General features: G+C 44.2%; 1 protein-coding gene across 1 annotated transcript in view; it reads right to left on the bottom strand.

The window, feature by feature from the left end:
• The window catches only part of frmd3 (FERM domain containing 3), a 79738-nt gene that overhangs the window by 43133 nt on the left and 10818 nt on the right, over positions 1 to 25787 (bottom strand). Inside the window, exons 2-4 of the mRNA XM_067394041.1 lie at positions 16048 to 16152; positions 7326 to 7368; positions 6018 to 6096 (exon numbers count right to left, since the gene is read on the bottom strand). Of these exons, the coding sequence (XP_067250142.1) occupies positions 6018 to 6096; positions 7326 to 7368; positions 16048 to 16152 (227 nt within the window). The remainder of the gene's footprint in view (positions 1 to 6017; positions 6097 to 7325; positions 7369 to 16047; positions 16153 to 25787) is intronic.

Consider the following 25787-nt stretch of genomic DNA (forward strand, 5'->3'; position numbering starts at 1 on the left):
TTTGTGTATCTATGCAGATGTCTGTGCATGTATGTGTGTGTGTGTTTGAGAGAATTAGCAACGCTTGTGTTTGGAACGTTGCTCTCTGATAATGTAAGAGGAATATGTGACACACATTGACACTGACAGTCTATTCAGAATGTTTTTGCTTCCTTTTGAGGAAGAAAAAATCCGATTTAAATAAAACTGAGGAGCAAACTGTTACGGGTGGCTGGTAGAGAGATGAGGCAGATACGGATTTCCACGATAATAGAGACTTTACTTCAAACAATGGCAATGAACAACAGACAGACACCTTAACAAAACAGAGAACGGACGAGGAGTGAAGGGAGTGAGTGCAATATAAAGGGAGTGCTAACAATAGAGTCCAGGTGCAGGTGATGAGTGATGATGAGGAACTGACGAGGGAAGTGAGTGCAGGTGTGGAGAACAGGAGGATACTGGGAAATGGAGTCCAGGGAAACAAGGGATCTGTAACAGTACCTCCCCTTCCCGGTAGGCGCGTCCTCGCGCCGTAGATGTAACAACCGGGAGGGGCGGGCGCCCTGGAGACCTCAAACCGGAGCAGGGGAAGGAGTAAACTGGAGTGGAGGTCTCCAGGGGCAGGTCCAAAACCATGGCGGGTCAGGAGCCGTGGGCAGCCATGGCGGGTCAGGGGTTGAAGGCAGCCTTGGCGGGTCAGGAGCCGTGGGCAGCCATGGCGGGTCAGGAGCCGAAGGCAGCCATGGCGGGTCAGGTGCCGACGGACGCCAAGGCGGGTCAGGTGCAGCAGCCAGACATGCAGCGGGCATACATGGCGGGTCAGGTGCAGCGGGCAGCCATGGCGGGTCAGGTGCAGCGGGCAGCCATGGCGGGTCAGGAGCCGAAGCCTTCGAGGCGTTGAGCCCAGGCGTCGCTGAAGGACTGGCGGGTGATGGCGGAACCGAAGGCTCCGCCGACCGAAGCGCAGCCGGGGCTCCAGAAGGCCGCAGTGAAAGCAGAAGGACAGCCAACAAAACGAACACCGGGGGGAGTGAGGAGGCCAACTGAATCCGAGGGACGGAGTGACGGAGCGGAGACGGAGGAGTGAAGTCCAGAGGGGAGGGCAGGCTGATGAATGACCAAGGTGTGAGTGGAGGCAGGATGGAGACTGGTGAAGCTGGAGGACTGATGGGCAACGGTGGAGCAGAGGGAGGTTGGAGCCGGGGTGAAGGTAATCGCCCAGAGGTCCGAGGTGGAGATCTGGGCGAGGGGGCTTGAGGTGGAGGTGCAGTAGAGACCTGACTGGGAGGCGGCGGGAGAGGGAGGCTGGGTGGGAAAACAGTCTTTGGGCTGGAGAGTTCAATCACAGAGACCATACTAGGAGCGGCTGGCTCGGCGGCGGCGGCTGGAGCGGCAGGCTCGGCGGCGGCGGCTGGAGCGGCAGGCTCGGCGGCGGCGGCTGGAGCGGCTGGAGCGGCTGGCTCGGCGGCGGCGGCTGGAGCGGCAGGCTCGGCGGCGGCGGCTGGAGCGGCAGGCTCGGCGGCGGCGGCTGGAGCTGAGGGCTCGGCGGCGGCGGCTGGAGCTGAGGGCTCGTAGGCGGCGGAGACTGGAGAACTTTGCTCGGCGGCGGAGACTGGAGAACTTTGCTCGGCGGCGGAGACTGGAGAACTTTGCTCGGCGGCGGAGACTGGAGAACTTTGCTCGGCGGCGGAGACTGGAGAACTTTGCTCGGCGGCGGAGACTGGAGAACTTTGCTCGGCGGCGGAGACTGGAGAACTTTGCTCGGCGGCGGAGACTGGAGAACTTGGCTCGGCGGAGACTGGGGTTGAGGGCCATTTCATCCCCTCAAATACAATTAAAATCCCCACAGGCACTGGAGCTGGCTCTGTGGGGACTGGAGCTGGCTCTGGAGATACTGGAGCTGGCTCTGGAGATACTGGAGCGGGCTCTGGAGATACTGGAGCGGGCTCTGGAGATACTGGAGCGGGCTCTGGAGATACTGGAGCGGGCTCTGGAGATACTGGAGCGGGCTCTGGAGATCCTGGAGCGGGCTCTGGAGATACTGGAGCGGGCTCTGGAGATACTGGAGCGGGCTCTGGAGATACTGGAGCGGGCTCTGGAGATACTGGAGCGGGCTCTGGAGATACTGGAGCGGGCTCTGGAGATACTGGAGCGGGCTCTGGAGATACTGGAGCGGGCTCTGGAGATACTGGAGCGGGCTCTGGAGATACTGGGGCCGCTTTCTTCCTCCTCCTCCGCTTACTGGGCCCAGTAGCGGAATATGGGTCCAGCCTGGGGCAGGCAGGGAGTTCGCTGGAGCGGTGTGCGGAGGAAGCCGGAGGTTGACTAACTGGCCCGGCCAACCGTGTTTCTGGATGGACCGGACGACAACACTGATCCTGAACCTCTTTCACTAAGAATTTGGAGCCATTCAACCACAAAATTAAATTGATAGTTTCGCTTAAGGAGAAACAAAAAACAGGTTCATCAAAACGGATAGTGTCGTCATCCAATCCATCCAAAAACAGGGAGATCAACTGAGCGTCGGGCCAGTTAGACAAGTAAGCAAGCTCAACGAACTCCTCCACATACCTCTCCAGCGAACGTCCTACCTGCAGGAGCCCGATAATGCGTTCGCCGGCTGTTAGGGTGAGAGGCGATGGAGGAGCTGGATCCAGGGAGCTGGGGAAAGTCTCCATTTTTTTTTTTCGTGGAAAATCCGGTCGGTTTGGGTCCGTTCTTCTGTTACGGGTGGCTGGTAGAGAGATGAGGCAGATACGGATTTCCACGATAATAGAGACTTTACTTCAAACAATGGCAATGAACAACAGACAGACACCTTAACAAAACAGAGAACGGACGAGGAGTGAAGGGAGTGAGTGCAATATAAAGGGAGTGCTAACAATAGAGTCCAGGTGCAGGTGATGAGTGATGATGAGGAACTGACGAGGGAAGTGAGTGCAGGTGTGGAGAACAGGAGGATACTGGGAAATGGAGTCCAGGGAAACAAGGGATCTGTAACACAAACATGTTTCATATTCATTTATGGAAAAATAATGATGTCCAAAATGATGAAAAGAAAAATCTTTTAAATAAAAGTTCTTGAAATCTTTGTAATCATGTTGGTATGATAGTATTTTTAAGTATTATTAAAGGTGCCGTATACGATTTCTGAAATTCGACATTGAACATTGTTGATATTTGAAATCAACCCTAACAAACCCATGCCTCTCTTCATTGCTCCACCTCCAAAACTCACGATCCAATCCTAACCACCCTGCTCAGAGTCAGTCTCGAACCCCGGCCCGATCTCTCCTGACATGTGAAGTGAATGCACTACCAGTGTCTAGTAGTTTAACTGCAAAACTCTCACTATCTGTTTATCACAGCTGACACGCAACAAAATGCTTCATGAAAAATAAAGCGCAGATGATGAACGTACGACAAGGAAGCACAAACAATGAATGTACTGTACACAAGAGTAAATACAAACTAGAGTTTTTTGTTAATCGCCAACAGCACAGCAGCTCCAGGCAATCAAAACCCAGTGTTACTCACAAGGAATCAAAGCAGCCGCGTCTGTTTTCAGGCCTTCCCTCTTAGCTCTCTCCAGCGCTGGAAAGCGTTTCTAATATAAACGTGGGTCCTAAAGCACTTGCCAAGTCATAAACCTTCATTCCAGTGATATTCTTTTGAGCTCTTTTGTATTGTGTCCCATCCCTCGTTCTGATGTTTTTTCTTCTTATTTTCAAATCTCCCACTTGCTTGTTTTCTCTCCTTGACTGTCACACGCCCCCTAATGCTGATTGACGTTTGGTGTTGGTATCGGCCCGACTAACTTACAAACTGTGTATTTGAAATAATACTGAATACCCCTCTAATTAAGTATACTTATTAATTTTCATGTCATCCTTGTGACTGTTGGTTCAGCCCAGACCCAAGTTGTCTTCATTATCGCTGGTCAAACCCAGTTTCAAGTCGTCATTTCCACAAGCATGAACCGGGTGGTAGTTCAGAACCAGTTCTATTGCCGGTTCGGGACTGGTTCGACTGACGAGCCTTCTAAGAACCGGTTTGCCTTTCCACGAGCTAGAGAGTCAGCACAGAGCCAGGTCTTATGTCACTGTATGCATCTCATCTTTCACAGAAATGCTAGCGTACAAACACACCAAGCTTGTTTGAGATCGGCTTCTCACAGACCGATCGGCGTATGACATCAAAGCACCGCGAGAGCGATCCAAAAGCACAAGTAGTCATATGCTCTACAAACGCTCCCGTGGCACTCTGATGTCACACGTCGATCAGTCTGCGCATCTCTAATGCATATTGAACAAGCCTTTCATCAACAATGGCCAACGTTGCGTTACTATTGATGCTCATGGCTTTGCAATCCTACATCAGCATCCAAACATAGCGACTCCAACACGTTTGTGTAACACCTGGCTCTGTGCTGCTCTGTAGCCCGTGGAAAGGCAAACTGGTTCTTAGAAGGCTCGTCAGTGGAACCAACTCCGAACTGGCACTAGCACTGGTTCTAAACTAGCACCTGGTTCGTGCTGGTGGAAAGGGGGTATAATTGATTTGAAACTAGGCTCTGGCTCTGAACCAGCACTCAAACTGCCTTGGTGGAAAAGGGTATTTGTCTTTGCTGGTTCAGCTAGAGTCTAGTTTCAAATCAGTTCTTTGTCTTTCGACACACAAAGCACCAGCTCCGAACCAGGAAAAGTGGTTCGTAAGTAGCACCAAAACATTGCTGGTCTAGAAGTAAGGACCGCTTGCGTCAGGGGCTGGGGGCGGGGTTACCGTGACCAACCAGAAACTTGCGAGATTTTTGAAATAGCAGCTAATCAAGCTAATAGCAGCTCGATCGTAATCTCTGTCTATATACAAATGGATGTAGGTTCCTAAAGCCATGAGCATCAACAGTAGTGAAACATCTGCGATTGTTAAGGGAAGGCTTGTTCGAGATGCATCGGAGCAGCGTGGATCGATTCTGCAGGTGACATGCCGCAGGTCCGCGGGTGTGTTTGTAGAGCATACGACTCCTTGTGGTCTCAAACAAGCTTGATATGTTTGTGTTTGGCGCTGCAGCACTAGCTTTGCTGTGAAATATGAGACGTATACAGTTACGTAACACCTGGCTCTGTGCTGGCTCTCTAACCCGTGGAAAGGCAAACCAGTTCTCAGAAGGCTCGTCAGTTGAAGCAACTCCGAACTGGCACTAGCACTAGCTCTGAACTAGCATCCGGTTCATGCTGGTGGAAAGGGGGTATCAGTCATCACTGGTTAAGCCCAGTTCCACATCATCCTTGTCTCTGCTGTTTCAGCCCAGTTCCAAGTTGTCTTCGTCATTGCTAGTTAAGTTCAGTTCCTCGTCATACTCATCTCTGCTTAAGAAATGAATAAATCCAAGTCCAGTACGGAACATGCTAATGACATGTGATGTCTGCGTGAGCAGGTGCGAGGAGGTATGGAAACACATATATTGACTGGCAGGTAAGACATCTTATCATTGCAATCGAACTAAATGCAAGGATAGGACGAACATTTTTTTTTGTCCTGAGACTTCCACAGAAGATATATTTTTCAATATTTAGACCACTTGTATTATTGATTACTATCAGGATATGAAGAGAGTTTCAACCAGAATAACAAAATTTGTGTGTGTGTGTATATGTATATATTATACATTATATCATTATAAATAATGATCTATTTTTTCATTTCTTTCTTCTGATTTTGGAGTGAAATATGACCCGTACATGTTCTTGACAGGTTTTGTGAGATACACTGTAATGAGATCACATTGGTTACTTTGACATGAAAGAAGCCACAGATCAGTCGTTCTGGCTTCAGCAGCAAAGCAAACATGCTCTTTCCAAATGAAACTGGAACAATCTGCCTAGGAGGCGTTTTTAAAATGCAAATCTCTTCCAGAGAATCCTCCATCTCATATACTTGACTTGAACGATTCAGAGCTGTTTATACTGTGACTGGCCGGGGTTGTTTTTATGTTATTCCAATGCAATTTGAACATTAGATCAGAGAACTGTTACCTTGTCAGCTCTTCCTTGATCTTGATTGGCTCCTGAGGGTAGAACTTCACCCTGAAGCACATAGTGTATGGCTGCTGACCTGAAAACAGCACAACATCAACAATCAGATGAGGGGAGAGAGAGGCCACTTGAGCACAAGCCAGTAAATGTGAGACAGATTATGCAGAGAACTGTAACCGAGGGCATGAGGGGAGCTAAAATGATTATATTAATCCATGAGATGAGGGAAACCCCTCTGGTGAAGAATGAAATGAAGTCTTCAAAGATAAACGTAATGAGTCTGAGAAGTTTAGAGCTCAGGGGAAAGACTGATTTCATTGACGTCACTTGTCTACAATCTCTCTCTGTCACTTTTCCGCTATGTGTTCATTCACCTTCCTTCTGTAATTTTACATAAAACTTAATTTGTTTTTACATTTTCTGAATGTGAGTGATGTTTAAAGGGTAAGTTCACCCAAAAATGTAAATTCTGTCATTAATAACTCACCCTCATGTCGTTCCACACCTGTAAGACCTTGACCTCCACGTGACCACATGAGTGGTTCAACCTTAATGTTATGGAGTGACAAGAATACTTTATGGGTGCAAAAAAAAACACAAAAATAATGACTTTATTCAACAATATCTTCTCCCGGTGTTCTGACATAGACCCTGGAAGCGCTGAACATAAACAGCATAGGACACAGAAGAGAAGATATTGTTGAATAAAGTGGTCAATTTTGTTTTGTTTTTGCACAGTAAAAGTATTCTCGTCACTCCATAAAATTAAGGTTGAACCACTGCAGTCACATGGACTATTTTAACAATGTCTTTAGTACCTTCCTGGACCTTGAAAGTGGTGGTTAAATTGCGGTCTATGGATGAGTCAGATACCTCTCAGATTTCATCAAAAATATCTTAATTTGTGTTCCGAATATGAACAAAGGTCTTACGGGGTTGGAACGACATGAGAGTGAGTAATTAATGACAGAATTTTCATTTTTGGGTGAACTAACCTTTTAACCTATGTAAAAGTGCGGTCACATTGGCAAATGTTGGCAAAAAATCCATGATTGTCTATTGTAAATAGCCATGTGAGATGCACAGTTTACACATTAGTCACTTTCAAACCAAGCAGCTTAATGTTGGTCAAAGCAAATAAAAATCCATCGGACCAACTTGAACCCGTTTGCGAAATATGCATTGGAAAATGTATCCACCTTATGCAAAATTCCCATTGAAACTGATTTTGTCCACAAAAATTCACGAACAACAGTAAATGTGACTTGCTGCCACCTTGAGGGCAAGAAATAAATAAATAAAACTTACATTTCATCTGTTTCACTACTGGTTTGCTTGGGTCCAACCAATGCTGTAAAAAATGACAAGAGAAAGAAATGATTCATTGCTGTGCACTGACAAGTAAAGATGGTGACAAATCAAAAATGTTTATGGTCAGCACTTTGGATAAGCATCCTGCTCAGGAAATGATCGTAAACATTTCCACTGATGAACCCTCCCTTTTTTCGATAACGGTCATTAATATTACAACATAAATGACTGTAAATAATTCACTACAGTGCTGCTGGGAGGTTTTCTGCTTGACTGAAGAAACATTGTTCTACATACAGTAGGGTAAAACCCCTTGGTGGGTTGTCATGGTAACTTTGTTCAGAATTTAAAGCCAGTATAAAAGGCTACTTAAGGATGTCTACCCTGGTGACAGAGCAGAAACAAGTGCATGAAAGATTTGTGAGCGTTTACATTACTCTTCAAAAGATTGGGGTCAGTAAGATTTTTTATTTTATTTTTTGTAAGACATTAATACTTCTATTCAGCAAGGTTGCTTTGTGTCATTAAAGACTTTTACATTGTTACATTGTTAAAAATCCAACATAATATTTTAAATTGTAATAATATTTCACAGTGTTACTCTTTTTTCTGTATTAAAAAAAAAAAAAAAATGCAGCCATGGTGAGCATAAGAGACTTCAGTAACACTTTAGTTTGTGTAGTTACACATTACATCTACTTACTATAGTAACAACAGTAAATTCTGCATAATTATAAGTAACTAACCCTAAATCAAACCCTAAATCAAACCTTAACCTTAAAGTAAGTACATGTAGTTAGTTAATATAACTCAGCACTTTTGTGTAAGTAATTACACTGTAATAACGTCACCTTAATATATAGTGTAACCAAAACAAAATCTTACGGACCCCAAAGTTTTGATACGTATTGTACTTGGGTCCGTGTACATTTGCATCCATTCCTTTTTATCAAGAAAAACAAAAAACAAACGGTTGTTGTATTTTTAAATGCTATGGTGAATACCAAAATTTAAATTAAAACCGGATACACAAATTTCATGTGCACAAAATAAATATTGACTTATTTTCAGCATATTATCTTATCTTCACTTATTTTGCATAATGCGCACCGCCTCCGACAGGTGTATATAAATAGGAAGCAGATGCAATCGCACTCTGTCTTTCGCTTCGGAGCCAACAGTTGGTGTCCAGCTTCAGACTTCACAAGAGTGAAACTAAACAGCCTTGAAGATTCAGCGTCTGTTTGTGTTGGTGTTAAGGCACAACAGCGAGGTCGCGAGCTTCCCGGGGAGCCTGAGCTTAAGCTCTCAACTGCTGTTTTAACAGCAACTGAATTCCCATATAAAACACAATTGTCTGTTGCGATTTGGGCCGGTTGCTCCCGGTGTGTTTGGGGAGTGGTGTACCTGAACACATCGCGTCACTCCCTGTGTGCTTCAGCACGAGAGAGCTGACTCTTCCCCTTCTAAAAGACGTCATTCTGTCTGTGCGTTTCTGGAGGCGGTCGTTTCCTATCCTCACTGACGGCCACAATCACTTTCTCTCATGTCTGCTTAGCGCGTTGTTTATCTCGCCTTTCTCGTAAGGGCTTGAGCGTTCAGCGCGCCGTGTGCCGTCGAGCTGCCGGCTGACAGCGCGCGTTGCCATGGCAACCCTGCGCGCCGTCTGGCGCTTTAGATGCACGGTCGAGACTCGAGCGCCTGGAGTCCCCTTACTTATTCCCCGATCTAGTTTATTTTTCTGAATAAGAAAAATACTACTTTGGTTAATAAGCCTGGGTGACCAGAGGATCACAGTGGGGCTATACCCGCCGAGCCATTCTCCATGGGCCCCCCACTCCTCTAGTGCATCGCAAACATGTTGTGACTATGTCCGTGGATGGTTCATGTTTAGTAAAACATGGCCACGTCGGCGCCCAGTGCGCCGTGTGTCATCCAGTTGGACGGCCACGTTCACTGTCCAACATGGCTGGTAGCTTCTGCTTGGATTGCTGGTCCTTCTCATGAGGGACCTAGCCACTTAGTCGGAGCTCCAGCAGAGGATCAGATGTCGACTGCTACATTGGAGAGAGTATTGTTGGGCTCTGAAAATGAAGATGATGCTGAGCGTCCCAGTCGTGATGTGCTCATGCTAAATCAGATTCAGACTTGACAACCATGCTTTCCCGTGCCCCTGGGGGCGTTGTGTGTCGCATACTCGCCTTGCCCCGCCCCCTGTGCCCGGACGTGCATGGAAAAACTTGGCAGTTTTGTAGCCTCTTTGGTGTTAAATATGGAACGCCAAGGGGGCCATAATCTGCATTACAAGTTTTTTCTCTCTCATTACCCTTTAGGGTGGGGTCGCAGTGCTACGGGCACACCACCTCTGCCCTGCATGGGTCTTGGCCCCCGGCAAGTCCGTGGTAGGCCAAAGCACTCATTTCATGTGGGTAGTTCTGAGTCAGGATTGAGCTACGCATGATGCAGGTCATAGCGCAGGCCTCTGACCAGACAATGTCCACCATGGTGGTCCGGAAACACCCCTGGCTAGTCTTGCTGGGATGTGTCATCGTCAAGTACACTTTCTCGATGTGCTCATCTCACAAGCTGGCCTAAAACCCAGCCCACTCTCCCCGCAACCAACCCAGTTGGTTAGCAGGAGGCAGTCCTGGGGATATGGTGACCTGCAGCTGAAGTAAACAGTTCTTTCCCCGGAGGAAGGAGAATTCTGGTCTGTTCCGCCGCTGGCTCTCCGGAGTCCAGCGGTACCCACGAATAGAACTGTTATCTGATCCTCCAGGTCCCAAGAGGGTGTGGCTGGTAGTGTGCAAGGCCCCGCCTTGCCACTCTCAGCCCTCTCTCACTTCACCAGCAGGTTCCAGTGTGGTGGTTCAGGCCGCACCCCATGTGCCGTCTCCCATTCACACTGCTACCTTGCAGAGTCTGACCACACTCCGGGCCGCTCCCATGCCGTCCGAGTCGGGTCCCCGTACTCTGCTTGCGGCTGTCAGCGTGCGAGGCCCTGCCTTGTCACGCGCAGCCCCCCCTCACATCGCCAGCAGGTGGCAGTGTGATGGTGCAGGCCGTGCCCAGTGCGTTGCTCCCATACGCACTGCTGCCTTGCAGAGTCTGACCACACTCCGAGCCGCTCCCATGCCATCCGAGTCGGGTCCCCGTACTCTGCCTCGCTGCCCCACCCCCGGTGCGTCTGTGGTGCCTTTGGTCCCGCTGGCTCGGTGTCTGGAAGCGTGGATAGCGCTCCCCAGCCTGTTCAGCTGGCTCATTCGTACCATCAGACTCGGCTATGCGATTCAGTTCGCCCAGCGTCCCCCGGTATTCAGGGGTGTCCACTACACTCAGGTGTCACTGGACATCGCACCTGTTCTCCGGGCGGAGATTGCTGTCCTCCTGGTGAAGGATGCAATCGAGCCGGTCCCTCCAGCCGATATGAAGTCGGGGTTTTACAGCCCCCTACTTCATTGTACCAAAAAGGGCGGTGGGCTATGGCCAATCCTGGATCTGTGCGTCTTGAACCGGTACCTTCACAAGTTGCCGTTCAAGATGCTCACGCAGAAGCGCGTCTTCGAAGCAACTCTCCCCCGGGCAGAGGATCTCTTATCTCGGTCTCGAGCTAGACTCGGTTGTCTGGACTGCGCGCCTCACCGAGGAACGCGTCCAGTCGGTGTAGACCTGCCTGAGCACGCTCAAGCGCAGGACAGCGGCCCCACTGAAACTATTTCAGAGGCTCCTGGGGCATATGGCATCTGCAGCCGTGGTAATGGCGCTCGGATTGCTCCATATGAGGCCGCTTCAACACTGGCTTCGCGGCCGGGTCCGAGATGGGCGTGGCAGCGCGGTGCGCTCCGTGTTCCCGTGACACCGAGCTGCCAACGCACCCTCACCCGGTGGTCAGACCCCTCGTTCCTGCGGGCTGGAGTGCCCCTGGAACAGGTGTCCAGGCACGCTGTGGTCTCCACAGACGCCTCTGCCACCGGATGGGGGGCCAAGTACAACGGGCATGCAGTATCGGGTCTATGGACGGGGCCTCAACTGCATTGGCATATCAATTGCCTGGAGTTGCTAGCAGTACGTCTTGCACTGGGCCGCTTCAAGGAGCTGCTGTCAGACAAGCACGTACTGGTCCGCTCGGACAGCACTGCAGCCATTGCGTACATCAACCATCAAGGTGGTCTACGCTCCCGTCGCATGTCGCAACTCGCCCACCATCTTTTGCTGTGGAGTCATAAGCATCTGAGGTCCCTTCGGGCCACTCATGTCCCAGGTGTGCTCAACCATGCAGCCGACGAGCTCCCATGGCAGCCTCCACTTGCGGGCGAGTGGCAGCTCCACCCCCAGGCGGTCCAGCTGATTTGGCAGCATTTCGGCGAGGCCCAGGTAGACCTGTTTGCCTCCCCAGAAACTGCCCACTGCGAGTGGTTCTATTCCCTGACCGGCGGCACGCTTGGCACGGATGCCCTGGCACACAGCTGGCCCCAGGGTCTGCGCAAATATGCGTTTCCCCCAGTGAGCCTTCTCGCACAACTCCTGTGCAAGGTCAGGGAGGACGGGGAGCATTATGCTCGGTCAGATCCGTGCTTTCCTTCCTGCAAGAAGGGTTGGAGCGAAAGCTGTCTCCCTCCACCCTGAAGGTGTATGTTGCCGCTATCGCTGCACATCACCACGCAGTTGAGGGTAAGTCCCTGGGGAAACACGATCTGATCGTCAGGTTCCTGAGGGGGGTGAGGAGACTAAATCCTCCTCACCCTTCCTCCATACCCTCTTGGGATCTGACCCTGGTTCTTACATCTCTCCGGGGTCAGCCCTTCGAACCTTTGCAATCAGTCGAGTTAAAAATACTGTCTCTCAGACCGTCCTCCTGGTTGCATTGGCTTCTCTCAAGAGGGTAGGGGATCTGCACGCATTTTCGGTCAACGAATCGTGCCTAGAGTTCGGGCCCGGTGACTCTCACGTCATCCTGAGACCCTGGCCCGGATATGTGCCCAAGGTTCCTACCACTCCCTTCAGAGATCAGGTAATGAACCTGCAAGCGCTGCCTTCGGAGGAGCCTAGCTTTGCTCTGTCCCGTCCGCGCTCTGCGTGTGTACGTGGACAGAACGCGAAGCTTCAGGACCTCAGATCAGCTCTGTATCTGTTACGGAGGCCAGCAGAAGGGAAAGGCTGTCTCCAAGCAGAGGATGGCCCACTGGATAGTGGATGCCATCGCCTTGGCGTATGATTCCCAGGGCGTGCCTTGCTCGCTTGGGTTGAGAGCCCACTCCACCAGAGGAGTGGCCTCTTCCTGGGCGTTGGCTCATGGCGCCTCGCTGACAGATATCTTTAGAGCTGCGGGCTGGGCGACACCTAACACGTTCGCTAGATTCTATAGCCTACGTGTAGAGCCGCTATCTTCCCGTGTACTCGCTTCCACTAGCCGGTAGTGTCGGCTTGCAATGCCATTCCCGCCCCCTGGGCCGGATGCGTGGATATTTTGACTCCAGTCGTGTTCCCCGCTTGGCGAACCCTGTCGAGTTCCTCCGCCTCCCCCTTAGGCTCGGACATTGCGGAGTGTCTGATGCCAGGCCTACATCCATCGCTGATGCTGTCTGTTGGCTGGGGCCTATATGTCGTGACTCCTCTACGTGAGTGGTCCCATATGTGTATCATCCACGGTTTAAAACTCCCTACGGGCGAGTCTGTGTCTTTCCCTTAGCAGAGCCAGCTCTGCTGTCACCTGTCAGATGAGTCTCCCCCTACCCAGGTGGAGCCATCCCAGGGACTCCATATGCGTACTGCCCCCAGGGCCAGTCCATATGTGTATTCTCCACGTAAGCTCCTCCCCCATTGGGTAGGTAGTGGCCTCCGCAGCGTCCCCTACGGGTTTGCTTCCCCAGTGTAGTCTAGTTTACTTAGTGGGTATGTCGGAACAGCAGTAGACTCTCTCGCCGTAAGCTCGCCCCCTTCACCGTCCAATTGGTGCGACGGGTGGCTAGAGCTTGCACTGGGCACTGGAAGGGGTTTCGTAACTGTGGCGCTTTATTTGGGATCCCAATTCGTCGGTCACTACTGATGTACGTCGAACGTGACCGACTGAAAGGGAACGTCTCGGTTACGTATGTAACCCTCGCTCCCTGAAGGAGGGAACGGAGACGTACATCATGTTGCCACAGTTTCTGTACCCTCGCTGTTGTGCGGACACCAGTTGTCTCCTCAGCGAAAAACAGAGTGTGATTGCATCTGCTTCCTATTTATAATACACCTGTCGGAGGCGGTGCGCATTATGCAAATATCGCACGCCAATTCCATTGGCTTGTTTTAGTTCACTCGAAGCTGATAGGGCTCTCTAGCGATATCCCAATTCGTTGGTCACTACTGACGTACTTCTCCGTTCCCTCCTTCAGGGAACAAGGGTTACATGCGTAACCGAGACGTTTCTCCCACACTTTCGAGAGCCATGTCTCTGAAACATGATAATAATTGACTTTTCCACCCCATTCTCACGAGGGGTCCGATACTGCCACATGTCCAAGAGAATGCTATACTGGTGGCAAACCAGTAGCCTATGTCCCGCTTCGTCCAGCGATAGTGATATTGGAAGAGCAAATTCACTACTTAGGCTATAGTCCACTATGAACACAATTAACATGTTAAGCTTTTTCCTTGAAAATAAAACAAAGTTATGAAGACACTGATATTAAATGACCAATAAAGATGTGCAGACAAGCAGGTCAGGCCGAATATGAAGGCAACGCGCTTTCAACGTAGCGTTATAGAAAACCGTTATAAAAGCTTAACATAAAAATATTGTCCTTCCACTTTGTTTACGTTGCCGTTGTCTTAGCCTTAGATGCTGTTGATGACAAGAAAATGTGCGAGAAAATAGTTTCTCCCTGGTTGTTGTTCTAGTAGAATTAAGCCACGTAAAGTGTATAATGTCCAGCGACACGGCCGTAACGCATTGCTTTTAATGAGAATTGAGAAATATTTCATGTCAAACCTCCACTGAGGCAAAGGGCATGGGAATTTTGTCATGAAAATCACAAATTCAGGTATAATTTTGTAATCATAACAAATGTTCAATTTGTTTCAATTTGAACAGCATAAGTGACTCCTAATCCCACATACGTTCTCAATATAAAACAATATAAAACACCTAACAGAGCCAGACGAAAAAGTCACAGTAATTAAGATGTCTTTTTGGCCTTTATTCATAGCCTATAAAATAGAGAAAAAAGCAAAATAATGGGATTGAGACCACAAGCGGGAAGTCGATCATGTTAGAGCGCTAAACAACAGGCTATAGGACTAAGGTTTAGAAATGTAATGTTTAGGTTAAAATATAAATGTAAAAATAATAATAATATTAATTTAACAAATGAAAATTAATCAATGTCATTTAGGCAGGCTCTTGAAGTGAGTCATTCTATTGACGCCAGAGGAAAAGGCACTAGACGGCGCTTTAGCGTCTGTGTGTATGACGCAAAACACTGGAAATTAAATTTAGCTTTTTTATATATTAAAAAACAAGTTGTATATCATTTATATTATTAAAAAAAAAAAAGATAATCTTGCATAAGGAAAATTAGCTTGTATCTCCCAATTCTATTCATCAGTGTTATTCATCGCATTTTCCATATTTAATTTTTGGTTTAAATAAGGAAAACGAATGGACGCAAATGTACACGGACCGTACATGGACCTACTTGCCACTGAGGAAGCAGGATTTTAAGTTGTATGTATGTTTGAGGTTTAATTATTGTAAAAGACTTTGCAGAATTTGATCACAGATTACACTTGTTTTGATGAGTTTAATGATGGAGCCACAGTATATCTGCTGTAGTTATAATAAACTTTTAGGTCAGAATTCATTTAAAGGGGACCTATAATGCCCCCTTTTTACAAGATGTAATATACGTCTCTGGTGTCCCCAGAATGTGTCTGTGAAGTTTCAGCTCAAAATACCCCACAGATCATTTATTATAGCTTGTCAAATTTGCCCCTATTTGGGTGTAAGCAAAAACACGCCATTTTTGATTGTGTCCCTTTAAATGCAAATGTGCTGCTGCTTCCAGCCCCCTTTCTAAAAGAGGGCGGAGCTTTAACAGCAAACGCTTCGTTGCTCAACAACAACAAAGCTGGAGAATCTCATGCAGCCAAAATGAGGATTGTCAGTAACGGTGTTCAGCCTTACATTGTTCAAACCGGAGTCGACACTGATGGAGAGACTCAGGAAGAAGTTACAACTTTTAGAATGAAACTGGACTTTTCTGAATGGTTAGTGGATAAATGTATGTAGTTGCTGTGGAGACTCATCGACTAGCATGTGCCGTCATGTTAATATTTTGTGTTGAATTGAACCTCGTTTGTGAAGCAGTCCGGTGTAAAATGACGGCATGATAACAACACTCTACTACAACAACTCTTCCTCTTCTCTAAAGCAGCCCAACATGGCCACACCCCCTTTGTTGCTTGTTCTCGGGGGCGGGGTTTATGTAAATTTTAGGGCTAGTGATGTCACTACCCCAGGAAGAAGCTCGTTGTAGTCCTTAAACAGAGAATTATTTAGAAGAAAATATCTCCCTTTGCATTGAACTTTGAGTGTCGTAACTTTGCAGAAGTTGTTTATGCTCAAACAGCAACATTACACACTAACTAAAGTTAAAAAAGTGAAATCATAATCAACCACCCCTTAAATGAATACTGGGGTCAAAAGGAACTTTATGAGTGTTGAATGTGTAGTTACCCTTTGTTTCTCTGGATCCACATATCTGATGCCAAAGTAATCTTTCTCCAGCAGGCTGTAGTAGTTACACACATGATCCAAGAGAAACTGCCCTTTAGTGTCTCTCTGTGGAAAAATCAACAGGATAAAAATCAAAACCAAACCAAATCATTAGAGCAGAGATTTAAAATAAGTTATAATAGTGAGCCTGCCAGTTCAGAATATATTGACAGTGTATCATAATGTATCATATTGTGTATCAGTGTATCATATTGACTGTTGACTGTATAAATTCATCGATTTACAACAGGGGAAAAAAACACTAATAAATCCTTCACTGAATGAACTCAATGAATCCATCAGAGCTGCTACTGAATCAACAGTAATACTGAACCACAAGTAATTATTTTCAGCAATGTCTAACTCCAAATGAATCTAGAAATGTTTTATGTTCTTAAATGTTTGTGAATATTAAATCAGTATCATTACTGACTGGTTGTTCATATGTGTAATTGAAAATACATTTACAATTTTTGCAATCGTATATAATTTTGATAAAAAAAATGTAATTTTTAAAACATAAAAAAATAAAACAAAATCGTATATAATATGGTTTAGGACACGCAGCTCATTCTTCACTAGCATGCAGTGAGTGATGATGGGTTTATGGTCTCATACAGGATAGTGTCTCTGTCTGCTCGACCGAGCAGCTCTGGTTCAGCTCTGATGACCATCAGCTTTTTGACCTTGCTGTTATTACCTGTGACGCAGGCTGCTATAGCACACTCCTACTGTGTGAACTACATCTCACTGAGGGGGCTCCAATTCCACTACAGAGGTACTCTACAAACGATAAAGACTGGGCTGGACGTTCTGCTCTTACTGTATGAAAAACATCTTTAATTTAGTTTTAGTTTCTAAATATTAATGAAAAAAATAATAACTAAATGTCTCTTTTTGCACATTTTTAAATGTGAAATGTGGATCAAGCACTACACTGGACAGAATTAAGAAGAGAATTTCTTATATATGTCTCTTCTCTTACAATGACAGAAAGAACTGCATTTGGTAACACTTTATTTTACGTTACATCTACTTACTTTAGTAATAACAGTAAATTATACATTATTACAAGCAATTAACCCTATTCCTATAATAAGTACATTTTAATTAATATTACTCAGTATAATTACACTGTAACAAGGACACCTTAAAATAACATGTAACCCTCCATTTTTACATAGAACTATATAATACATCTGCATCCTTAGAAATATGAGCGGTGTTTGCCTGTGCAAAACCTACTGCCCACAATGATATGGTGTTATTTGTCATTTCTAGGGGGTCGCTACTGTATGTGCTTTTTAAGGTTTTCTGAATGATTGTTAGTGTATCACCACAATAAAGGTGCTATTTGTGGGTGCTAATGTGTTATGAGTGGATGTTAGTGTGTTGCTACAATGCTAGGTGTTATTTGTGGTTTCTAGTGTGTTGCTATGTGGGTGCTAAGGTGTTCTGAGTGATTGTTGGTGTGTTGTCACAATGCTTGGGTGTTATTTGGTGTTCTGAGTTATAGTTAATGTGTTGTCACAATGCTAGGATTTTATTTGTGGTTGTTAGGGTGTTGCTATGGGGTTTCTAATGTGTTCTGAGTGATTGTTGGTGTGTTTGCCACAATGCTTGGGCAGGGCTCTCAAGTTTTGGAGACAGGCAAGAGTGACATCTTTTTGTGAGACTGTAGTGGGTGGACATCGGTTCCTCTAGGGGGGTCCGGGGGCATGTACAAAATTTTGTACATTTTAAATTTAAATGCATGAATCTAGTGCATTCTAAGAGCAAAATTAAGTGACTAGATCAATGAAGAAATTTGTTCTCTTGTAAACAATTTTGTGATCTAAAAGTAAATAATTAATAGCTGATGGTTGGGCACATTAGTCGTGTACACAACATATAGTAGGCTAAATGAGAGTTCGTAAGTGGTCAGACATGTAGAGTACACATTTAAACCATTAAAAATATGTAGCAAAAGAGGTTACTTTTGTTGAATTAATTTATTTGTGGGAGCACGTGTCTGTATTTGTGGAACTAATGGTCGCTCTTTGATTATGCTTTTTTTTTCATTGGTTGTTGCATTAAGTCTTACCCAGATACAGTAGTGCTATTTTCTGATTGGCTATTGTGTAGCCTCTTTCTTTTTTTTGATTGGCTGATAAGTGGCAGGTTCGAGACGCGCTTGATTCCTTCCCGGTTCCAGAGAGAGCAGATACATTTTGGGCGCTGCGGCATATTAAATATATGATAAATAGTTTTTCTGCGTGAGAAATACAATGTGTGGCGGGAGTGCGTGACAAAAGACCGAAATGAGTGACTGTCACGCTCAATGCGTGACACTTGAGAGCCCTGCTTGGGTGTTATTTGGTGTTCTGAGTTGTAGTTAATGTGTTCTCACAATGCTAGGAAGTTATTTGTAGTTGTTAAGGTGTTGCTATGGGGTTTCTAATGTGTTCTGAGTGATTGTTGGTGTGTTGTCACAATGCTTGGGTGTCATTTGGTGTTTTGAGTTGTAGTTAATGTGTTGTCACAATGCTAGGATGTTTTTTGTGGTTGTTAAGGTGTTGCTATGGGGTTGCTAATGTGTTCTGAGTGATTGTTGGTGTGTTGCCACAATGCTAGGGTGTTATTTGGTGTTTTGAGTTGTAGTTGATGTGTTGTCACAATGCTAGGAAGTTATTTGTGGTTGTTAAGGTGTTGCTATGGGGTTTCTAATGTGTTCTGAGTGATTGTTGGTGTGTTGCCACAATGCTAGGGTGTTATTTGGTGTTTTGAGTTGTAGTTAATGTGTTGTCAAAATGCTAAGAAGTTATTTGTAGTTGTTAAGGTGTTACTATGGGGTTTCTAATGTGTTCTGAGTGATTGTTGGTGTGTTGTCACAATGCTTGAGTGTCATTTGGTGTTCTGAGTTGTAGTTAATGTGTTGTCACAATGCTAGGATGTTATTTGTGGTTGTTAAGGTGTTGCTGTGGGGTTGCTAATGTGTTATTAGTGATTGTTGGTGTGTTGCCACAATGCTAGGGTGTTATTTGTGGTTGCTAGAGGGTTGATTTATGGTTACTAATGTGTTCTTAGTGATTGTTGATGTATTGCCACAATGCTATAGGGTGTTGTTTGTGGTTGCTAATGTGTTCTGTGTTGTAGTTATTGTGTTTCCACAATGCTAGGGTGTTATTTATGGTTGCTAGGGTGTTGCTATATGGTTGCTAAGAGATTCTGAATGGTAGTGTGTTGCCACAATGCTAGGGTGTTATTTGTAGCTGATAGGTTGTTCCTTTAGGTTACTAAGGGGTTCTGAGTGATTTGTTGGTGTGTTGCCACATTTGTTAGAGTGTTATTTGTGGTTGCTAGGGTGTTGCTAAGGGGTTCTGAGTAGTAGTGTGTTGCCACAATGCAAGGATGTTATTTGTGGCTGCTAGGGTATTGTTATATGGTTGTTAAGGTGTTATGAGTGATTGTTGGTGTGTTGCTTGCTACAATGCTAAGGTGTTATTTGTGGTTGATATGTCCCTATGATACCCTGAGGTCCGTTTCCAGTACCGTGATGTAACTCATGACATCACACAGGTGGTGGAGCAGAGTACTTCTGATTATTAATCGGTTTTACATTTTTGTCAGATTTGTATCTAATGTCAGATTTTTGATGTACATAATGAACACTTTTGGAGAACTGTCACTATTTTTGTTCTCTGTTGTTTTACTTTATTTACAGATGTCTGATTCAATTGCGAGTTCCCTCTTATGTCATAATCCGTAAGAGGGAAGCAACCGCAACTTTCAGATGCCATCTTTATTTGTTTAGCTCAACTGTCACAGAATGGAAAGCACAGGATTGTGGTATATCAAATCCAGCAAAGGAAATCTATGCTGCCTTCAAAAATCGATCAGATGAAGGTATCTCATGAGACAGGAAGTGAAGCTAACATTGGATTCAGACATGCCTTGATGCCTTCCTACCATGAAATGCATCCTGCAAAAGGCAGCATTTTTAAGTTTTCGGACACAGTCCATGTCATACTCAAAAGAAACTATACTTCTAACCACAGGATGAGACCTGTAGTTCCAGCCACACAACTTTGCGATGCTGTTTGCAAATGTTCGTTGAAACTGTGGTTTTATGTTAATAAACGATGTTACTAACAAGCGAACTTACAATCATAGTTGGCTAATAATGTTTTAGGAAATGGAATCTATGGGTTGGGTCCTTTTCTTCATTGTAAGTCTGTGGAAATTTTTGGCCCGTTTTATCATCAAGGTTGTTTTGAGGTTTCATTCATGTCTGTAATTAGAATGCACTAAATAATACAAATGTCATGTTTTGTTCAAATGACTAATCCTATGTATGAGCAATAGTAATAGTGATGCTTGCTTTAGCAAACACTTAATTAATAATCACGCATGCATGATGGAGAGAGAGAGGCAGTATGTGGGAGAGATTATCAATTATTAAGGAGTCTAATGAGATGACAAGTTTAAACAACACAACCACACTGCATTGCTGCTCTTTCTTTAACTCTCCATCTTCCAAAATCCCTCCAACATTCAGTTAGCCTTAGCAATGCCTCTGTCAGCCACTGTACACTGAACAAGCAGAGTTTAGGACCGTGAAAGCTTTGCCCTAGATAAAATGTTCTGTAATTAATACCCATGCCATATCAATTATGAGTGCGTCTTCCTTAGATCTAAACGCCCAATGTTTGCTAATCCAGAGGTCACAAGGATCCATTAATATCATTATGCAGAGGATGACACGGAACATGAGCAAAACAGGGAAGAGTGAAAATTAGTGAGAGATTTACGTGAGCAAGAAAATCAGAGGGCACTTTCTTTATGCAGAAAATCAGAGTAACCAAAAAAAAAGAAAAAATATGATACTGGAAAAGGCAGATGTTAGTATTCTACTTGAGCAGCTGATCATATGTGGAAGACAAACCTCTTGTCGATTCCCATTAACCCCTAATTTTTTCAAAATGGTTTAGTCTGTCCTTGGCCCAAATACATAGGAAGGGCTGGTCAATGTTAAAGGCTTGGAGGTATGGTGATGTAAATATATATGTGATTATATAGAGCAAATCTTATATGACCCACCTCATTCTGGATTCACTAAATTTCTGTAGTGCAACAAAAATCAAAGAAACCGAATCAGTGAGGATGCTGTTCAGAAGAAATAAATAAAGTCTCATATTGTCTCAAATATGGGATGCCATTTTATTGTTAAAATCATGTCTGTCAACTTAACATGTCAAAATAGTGGGATTAATTTGCAAAATTTTAATTAAATGGATCACCCTTCTGCAGAACACAAATGAAGATATTTTGAAGAATGTTTAAGCTGTTTTTATCTATACAATGAAAGTCAAAAGATTCCAAAAGTTTCTAGTTTTAAAAACTATTAAAAAAAAAAAAGTGTAAAAGTAATCCATGCAACTCCAGCTGTTTTATCCAAGTCTTCAGGTGGGGTCACATTAGCAAAATTTTGTAGGCAAAAAGTGTTGTCAATAGTATAGTATGAAGCACAACTCACACACAAGGCATTTTTAAAACAAGCAGCTTTCTGTTTCTCAATGAAGCAAAATCACTTGAACGATCCATTGTTAAATCTGCATAGGGAAATCTTACGTGAAATTCCCAATCATTTGGAATACTACTGAAATAACTGGATTTCACCCACAAAAACTCACTGAACAAAGGTATATGTGACCACATTTTTCAAGCTTTAACACAAACAACACCGGACAACTAAAGGGTGAAAAGGCAGGAACTTAAATACAAGGTTAATAAGGGAACTAATGATGAACACCTGTGATCCCTGTAAAGTCATTTTAAAGTATGTGTTTTGAGCTTATCACACCACAGAAAAATGTGTTATTAACCACCCAGCCAAATTTGAATGATTAAAAAAATCTGCAAGTAAATGAAATAAGTTATCAAAATCTCGAAAAAATAGGCAGAGCTCTTTGCTCTCAAACGCTAGGGGCGTGTCCGCTGTCAGTGCTGAAACCACACCCACTCGCGAGAGCTACCGTCTCAACTTACTTGTCTAATGAGTCAAACATACTGATGCATATAAACAAAAGAATCACGTTTGAGGGTTGCACATTTTAGTAGAGTTACTGTGGACTACCTACTAATTATAACATACGCAAACTCGGTACTTACACTCTTTGGTGGGCACGTAGCCTACTGCCGGCCTGTTGTCGAGTCGACAAATGATGGTGCCGCGAGACGGGAGGAAATAAGAAGACCGAGCTGTATTGTATATTATAACAATCATGTTATATGCATTTGCGTGACGAAGGCATTACTAGCTAAATGTACAAAGGGCTGTATGAGCGTAATGACACTCGAGACCATAGGCTCGAGACACAGCGAGTGAACCGCTGTAGAGGCGGCGCCACGCTCGGTGCGTCATCGACTGTTATATAGTGTTAGGGGAGGGGCTATGCTCGGGGGACGATGTGCGTCATTAGACCCCCGTTTTAGCTCCGCCCAAAAAATCCTGAGCAGAGACTTGGTGAAAAACTGTTTTACGCTCTAACTTCACAATTAAGCATTACTCAATTCACACACTTTGTAATGTGTTTTAGCAATACATTTGTAACATTTATAAAGTGTTTAGAAAGAATTCTCAGAATTGACTTTACAGGGACTTTAAATGAATTACCATGACAACTAAAAGGTGGTGGGAAAACAGAACAAAGGAAGACATTTGACATGAAAACAAAACTAGAAGTCCATGAAACTAAGAAAAACAAGGCATAACTGTAACATATGCCGAGCAAAATTTAATTGGTCATCTCAAATCAAATCATCAACTCATCTATACAAAGGCCAAATATGGCAACCTGTCAAAAACATCAAACCTCATTGATTTTTGCATGTCACATGACTTAAAGTCATTATGTCATGACACCAAGGTATGATACCTTTATGTCTTTTTTTTTTAGAGCTTGAAACTTTTGGACCCCACTGACTTTCATTGTATGGACAAAAACAGTTCAAAGTTTATCTTCATATATCTTCTTTTGGATGAACTATTCATTTAATTCAAAAATTCACCCAAAAATAAAATTTCTTGTCGTTCCACACCCATAAGACCTTCGTTCATCTTCGGAACACAAATTAAGATATTTTTTCATTTTTGGGTGAACTAACCCTTTAACCTGACCTGTATGTAAACTCCTTAATAAGGAATTGTCCTACCATCGAAGATATTCAAGATTGAAGTACCATCCTGAAATATTTTTGAATTGACATACTGTCTAAAAAACAAGGTGCTCATTGTGTGAGACACTTAAAAACATTATTTTTTGCAATTTTGTTTAGTGACACCAAGTGCAGATTCAGAATCCATTTAACCGTCCTCCAATATTGGTGTGGATCTGACCCTTATGACCCACACAACATTTATGCCTATAATGAGAGCAATCTTGAAACCATAGAAGCATTTCTCTGTCCGCCCTCTAAGCCTGAGTACAGGAAAGTGGATTATGCTGACGACAGGTCTGATGTGAAACTGATCTGGTGTGGTAAGACGATGCCTTTGTCCAAGTCTTTCTTGTGTTACTTGTTTTCTTGTGTTACATCTCATGCTCAATTCATAATTAAAGATCTAAACATATTCTAAATATGACAGCTTTGTTTAATCATCATCTTCTAGAGCTGTCTTGTGTGTTGAAGGGAAATGTGGACTTTGATGCGTTTAATGAATGTTTCCTCTTTGCATGATTTACTGTGCAACATAAATCTGCAATGACTAACATTACAGTTCAGTTGACAATGCTGTTTTGAAGTCTACCAAGTGACTTTTGATTATGCATATAGACCTGCAGTCTTTAAACATCATTGGCTGTATATGAATCATTTGTGAGAGCATAAAGCAATTACTGCATAAGAAAAGATCCAAATTATTATTGAGCACGAATCTTGATGGGATGTGACTGATTCGAAGATGGCACAATGTCACAACGTCAATAATCACAGTGTTATTGAGGATGTTAAAAGGTTGAAAAGGTCGAGTTGAATACAGAAATTAGCAGAGGAACATTTAGGAGGACTTATTTAAGACAAATAGAGTCACGTCCGTCATGCCAAAAAAATGTCCAAAGGATGTTTTATTTTAACTATTTATTTTGAATCGTCAAAGATTAAATTGATTGGGCCGTGCTGCGAAGTTCAAAGTAAACTAGTGAAACACATGAAAACTGTGCTATTTGTTCTTTATTTATTGTTTCTGACCGAGAAAACCCAAATATTTTCAGAACGTTATGCAAGCACGTTTGGCCAATTCACAGAAAAGAAAGAATCGAGACAAATTCGTGAATGATACGGAATACACATAATAACTGCTGGAACATTCGCACGGAAAGCATTTCTCAAGTCAGTCGGAGGAGCGTACATGGTACAAACAGTGTGTATATAGCCGTACACTGTGGCCACGATAACTAACCAAATTTAGCCGCACCGCCAGGAAAGGAGGAGGAGGGAGATTGGGGTGCCGCGGGCCAGATGAATATGATTGGCGGGGCGGATATGGCCTGCGGGCCTCCAGTCGACGAGCCCTGGTGTAGGACATAGCGTAACAGTGTTTTTGAACTGTGAGAGGCGTTACGTTTTCTTAAGTTGAATACAAACTCATCGCTTCACTTCAGAAGGCCTTTATTAACCCCTCGGAGCCGTGTGGAGTACGTTTATGATAAAAGGATGTACATTCTTGAGCTTCCCGTTCACTGCCATTATAAAGCTTGGATGTGTCAGGATATTTATTAATATTTCTCTGATTGTGTTCATCAGAAAGAAGAAAGTCATATACACCTAGGATGGCTTGAGGGTGAGTAAAGCTTGGGGTAATTTTCATTTAAAAGTGAACTAATCCTTTAATACTGCTTATAAAGCCAACAGGATGGTGAAGTTTGCAAATGTGGTACTTTTGTCCTTAAAGAGAATGAAACTGAACCAATCACAACTGTTTGTGTTTGGATCATAAAACATTTAGCCTATTCGTTTTAGACAGCTTGAGTGAATTTTCATGTTGTTTTCTGTGTTCCCTTGTGAAAAAGAAGTACGCTTTAGAATACTTTTAAAAAGAGTACTTACAGAAATATGATTTAGTTTAAAAAATACTTAGATGAAGTAAAACTGAATATAATATTTTACAACACATAATTGCATGCTAATTGCAGTTAAATGAAAATGCATTATAGCTTAAATTCATATTAAATACAATTAGTTGAACTTAAGAGGGCTTTTGACCCACTTTACATCTTTATATGTAATTTCATAATTCTGTTGTCTTTGAAATATGGTTAAAGTGAAGTGACAATTATTTATGGAACCCTAAAAAATACTCTTTTTTTTTTCTTTTTTCCCCATATAGGATAATGTAGAGTGAGAGGAAAACAGGCTAGGGAAATGAGGGAAGGAGACCCAGGCCGGAACCGAAGTTCAATGAGTTTCATGGGTTGTAATGTACTTTTATTCCAGCAGAACTGCTGTGAGTGACCGATAGAAGTGTGTATCAGTGTGGGTTTGTGTGTTTAACAGGTCATATATCCCCAATGGCCAAACATGCTGTTGTCTCTTAAAATATCTATCACACACACCACACACTGTCACTGCACTGCCTCAGGCTAGTGATGTACAAACTGAATGGGAGGACACTTCATCACACACACACACACACACACACACACACACACACACACACACAC

The sequence above is a fragment of the Chanodichthys erythropterus genome, chromosome 9, assembly GCF_024489055.1.
Source record: "Chanodichthys erythropterus isolate Z2021 chromosome 9, ASM2448905v1, whole genome shotgun sequence".
Taxonomy (NCBI): domain Eukaryota; kingdom Metazoa; phylum Chordata; class Actinopteri; order Cypriniformes; family Xenocyprididae; genus Chanodichthys; species Chanodichthys erythropterus.